Source organism: Gigantopelta aegis, chromosome 10, assembly GCF_016097555.1.
Source record: "Gigantopelta aegis isolate Gae_Host chromosome 10, Gae_host_genome, whole genome shotgun sequence".
Lineage (NCBI taxonomy): Eukaryota > Metazoa > Mollusca > Gastropoda > Neomphalida > Peltospiridae > Gigantopelta > Gigantopelta aegis.
Window position 1 is genome coordinate 39,359,134 of NC_054708.1, and position 4,588 is coordinate 39,363,721.

At 34.8% G+C, this 4,588-nt stretch overlaps 1 protein-coding gene across 3 annotated transcripts; it reads right to left on the minus strand.

Annotated features, from left to right (window-relative positions):
- Positions 1-1,984: 1,984 nt before the first annotated feature.
- Positions 1,985-4,180, minus strand: LOC121384789. 3 transcript variants are annotated; one of them, XM_041515370.1, is made up of 3 exons: positions 3,951-4,180; positions 3,470-3,675; positions 1,985-2,732 (listed from the first exon to the last, which is right to left on the minus strand). In XM_041515370.1, the coding sequence occupies exons 1-3, from the start codon at positions 4,130-4,132 to the stop codon at positions 2,527-2,529; spliced, it is 594 nt and encodes a 197-aa protein (XP_041371304.1). In that variant the 5' UTR covers positions 4,133-4,180; the 3' UTR covers positions 1,985-2,526. The 3 variants fall into 3 exon arrangements, with proteins under 3 accessions (XP_041371304.1, XP_041371303.1, XP_041371305.1); XM_041515369.1 differs by having other exon boundaries at positions 1,985-2,747; XM_041515371.1 differs by having other exon boundaries at positions 1,985-2,747; positions 3,880-4,180.
- Positions 4,181-4,588: the final 408 nt, after the last annotated feature.

Here is a 4,588-nt window from a genome sequence, read left to right on the forward strand (position 1 = left end):
AAAAGAGTAAAAAAACACTCAATCTCACCCGTCGGCATAGGAGCAGTTGGGTGTATCTAATTTCTTAATAATATATCTAACATTATTTAAGCCAAAAGATACACCCATACGTAGTCGAGCTATTAGAGAGGTTCGGCAAGGACGGGAACGCTTACGTATACAAGTATACGTATACGTGTACGTCATATTCGCGCAATCCTCTTTGGCTGCTCGTTCTTGACGTCTGGTGATAGAAATCAGTGTTGTAAGATGGCAAATGGGTGTTACATTGGACGACTTTGAGTGTCTGATGTTCGCATATAAAGTAAAAAGAAGACGGGGATCAACGTTCGCGAACTATGGTAGGTTTGATTTGGATAATTTTACTAACGAGCAATGTGTTGCTATGTTCCGCTTTAAAAAAAAGGATATTCACCGTCTATGTCAAGCTCTCAGGATACCACAAAGAGTAGTTTTGCCCGACAGATCGGTAGTAAACGGTATTGAGGCACTATGCATTCTACTGAGGTGGCTAGCGTACCCAAATAGACTATGCGATCTGGAACCGATCTTTGGAAGACCTACATCTGTTTTGTCGGCCACTGTCAACTCTATACAAGCCTTCATATATGACCATTGTGGACACTTGTTACATGAAGTTGATCAGCCGTAGTTGAGTGAGGAGTGTCTCAATCATTTCACCCAGGCAGTACACGCCAAAGGTGCTCCAATGAATAATTGTTGGGGCTTCATCGATGGAACCGTTAGACCAATCTGCAGACCCACTGTATACCAACGTCAGTGTTACAATGGACACAAACGGACTGTTGGAATCAAGTTTTAATCTGTAGTAACCCCCATCAGTTTAATTTCCAATTTGTATGGACCGGTGGAGGGTCGTCGCCATGATGCTGGCCTGCTTCGAATGAGTGAACCTTTGCCCAAAATTACACCATTTAAGAGCCCTACTGGTAATTAGCTATCCTGATACCTATGTAAATAGTGTTCTTAATTATGGATCGGAAGTCTGGGGTTTTCACTCAGCACACGACATTGAGAAAGTGCATATACAATTTTGTAAACGTTCATTGGGTGTACATAATAGAACTTGTAATTACTTTGTTTATAGAGAATTGGGACGATTTCCACTAGCTATTATAAGAAAGCTGAGAATTTTTAAATATTGGATAAACCTTGGTAGTACCAGTAATTGCATTCTAAAAGCTGTGTACGAGGAAATGTATGAGTATGGAGATATTTGGATAACGAATATTAAGCAGGAATTAGATACGCTTGGGCTAAGTTATACGTGGAAATTGACCCATACCCATATCAGTTTTTATTACATAATTAAAGAAAGAATATTTGATCTATTTAAAAAAAAATCCTACAGTTTAATAACAGCGTCGCCAAAAGGATCACTATATAAACACTTAATAAAGGAATATCAATTACAAACATATTTGACGAAGCCAATTGATTCACGTAATATAAAAGAAATAACGAAACTGAGAATTTGTGCACACAGGCTAAATATTGAAGCTGGTAGGTACAAAAATATCGAGAGAACACAAAGAGTATGTACATTATGTAATATTAATGAGATTGAGGATGAGTTTCATTTTATTTTTCAGTGTCCACGATACGAAACTTTAAGAAATATATTTATTAAGAAATACTACTCCAAGAACCCCAGTGCTTTTAAACTAATACAGCTATTGTCAACTACAAACAATAAGGAGATAAATAACCTTGGCAAATACTTAATACAGGCGAACAAAATGAGGGATATGCTATTACTACAAACAACTTAATAGATCTATATTTGTGTAACCCATATTGCCGATTGTTTATATATAGATATACATGGATTGTTTTATCTGTATATGTGTATGTATTTATGCAAGTCATTCTCCACCATTGTTCCGCACTATTGTACATAATATTGTATTTCATTGTTATAATGCTGATAAGTTGGAAAACTTAATGCAATAAAGAACTTGAACTTGATATGGGAACCCTGCTTATCCCTTACGTCCACAGTTAATTGGACCATTCAAAGGTGCTGTACTCACCCAGCTCGAGCAAACATTTAATGCACGAATTTCAAAAGTTAGAGTGTGTGTTGAGTGGGTGTTTGGTAAAATGGTCAGTATCTTCGCCTTTCTAGATTTCAAAAAGAACCACAAAATATTATTACAACCAGTTGGAAAATTATACATGGTTGGGGCAATACTTACAAATTGTCATACATGTTTATATGGATCTGAAACATCTCAGTTTTTTAAAGTTGAACCAAGTACATTGGAAAATTACCTAAGAAACCGTACCTAGTTGTACATTAGCGATAATATATTGCTGTATTCTGTAGAGTCTCTACATATATACTAAAACAATGATACTTGATACACATCAAGTGGAAGAAAAAGACATAAAAAACAGTTATGTGTTTATTTATTTATTTATATTTGTCTCTAATTCGGAACAATTTCATTGATGATTTGAAATTAACTTGATTAAAACCCGCATTTTGATATTTGTTGACCATCAGCGTTTGTATTCCATTAACATCTTCATCAATTCATTTCTCTCTTGCCTCTCTTTGGCCCTTTCCTGCAGCTCGCGCTCCGATCTCTCTTCACGTTTTGCCTCCAAATCAAGCTTTGCGCGCATCATTTCTAGCAACGGGTCCTCTTTACGTTTTCTTTTCTTCTTGGGCTGCTTTAGTTCACCACCGTTATCAACATCATAATCTGAAACAGTACAGGCTGTTAACCCATGTCAGTTGAAAAACAACAATAAACCACTGTAATCATTACAGAGAACATCTTATGACAACCCATTGACAATATTGGTTTTTATTATTCAGCCATGACTGAATCCATAACAGACATATTTTAACAACTAAAATTACTGACATGAACAAAAAGAAAAAGAAGGATAATGGTGCTCTGAACATTTCCGAGCATTCTACCCTTGCAATATATCACTTCTCCAATGTACTGATATATGTACATCATAATTAATATATTTAGGCCTTAGAAGATACAGCAAAAATGTGCAATGAACAAAACAATAATAGTTAAATAAAATAAAAAAAAAAATAAAAAAATAGGGTAAAGAGTTTTAATTTTTTGTTTGTAGTTTGTTTTTGTTGGTGTATTTTTTTTTGGGGGGGGGGGGTGCGGGGTAGTGGGACGTGTGGGTGGATTGGGGACATGTTTGCTGTTTTAAACTACCTATACCTGCAACTCTTTTGGTCCATATAAACTGTTATGTGTGTATTATTTTCTCCAACATATTAATAAGAAATCAAAAACCAAATACACATGTACAAAAATATTTTTAAAAATAATATTTAAAAATAGGTTGTCTTTTTTTTTTGGTAGATAGGGTCGGATTCTCGGAAACAGAGGTTTGTTTCTAGGCCTGATACTAGTAGTCATGATTTTAGTATAATAAAATTACATTTCGTTGGTTACTTCCTTACCATCACTGATTTGTGTCAAACTTTCCATTGCTCGTTTCCTTATGAACTCGCCTCCTTCAGTATCATCCTTGGTTTTGGACAACGTCTTCACGTCATCTTTATTCTTTATCTTGTTCTCATGTATCTTTATCTCAGCTTCTTTTTCCAGGTGCAATATCTCAGTCAGAAGGAGTTCACGCTCTCCGTATTCCTCATTAGTACCAGACCTGCAGCATCAAACATTAGTAATATTTAAAAACACAAAGTGTCAACTGGCGGGATTCGAACCTACTGCACCGATTCGCATGCCCTTTATCAGTCGGCGAAAACATGTTATCAGTTTGAGTTATGTAACATCTAACATTCTCATTCATAAATAATAATAATAATAACAACTAATTACCTGAATGATTGCAAAAGAACCTACTTACTTGGAACCAAATTTCACTGAACATCTGATGTTGGTAATGCATTTACAGTAACACATTGCTATTGCAATCACTTTTTAACAGATTGCAGTTCATCCGCTCTGTGTTTGTCCATTAGCCTTTGTGTTCTTTCTCGCACTGTCCTGGACGTGATTGCTTTTTCTGGATTTAATGCAGCATTCAATGCTTCAGCAACAGCATTCCATTTCACAGGGTCACTGAACGGGACATTCACATTCACTTCTCTAAGAAGCATAATATCAATTGTAGGCGTGAAAACAACTGATTTTGTTGTTGTCCATATTGACCTGAAAGAAGCAAATTATTTATAAATATTAATTCAGTTTATTGTGATAAGGCCTTCATAAATGTGCGTTTCCAGAAAAGCGCAAAAAAAAACCCACCATTAGGTAGGGTAGGTTGTCTTGCTTATTTATTTATTTATTTATTTTTATTATTATTATTATTATTTATTTATTTATTTATTATTATTATTATTATTATTATTGTGATTATTAAATGAAAAATTAGGGCAGGCCTTTAAAAATAAATTCCAAATAAGGTCGGGTATCATGGAAACGTTTTGGTTTGTTAAATTTATATCTCAAAGGCAATTTCCATGAAACCCATTACATTAATTTGTTTCACTACAATTAGATAAATAAAACGTTTCACAAAAACTTCATATCCGGTCCATATGATATATGTAGCT

Bases quoted from the DNA above. Each gene is read 5' to 3' on its own strand.
- LOC121384789 (XM_041515369.1), bottom strand. From the start codon at position 4,132: ATGCTTCTTAGAGAAGTGAATGTGAATGTCCCGTTCAGTGACCCTGTG. The intron at 3,676-3,950 runs GTGATTGCAATA...TTGATGCTGCAG, and splicing joins GAACTGCAATCTGTTAAAAA to GTCTGGTACTAATGAGGAAT. The intron at 2,748-3,469 runs GTAAGGAAGTAA...ATGGGTTAACAG, and splicing joins TTTGACACAAATCAGTGATG to CCTGTACTGTTTCAGATTAT.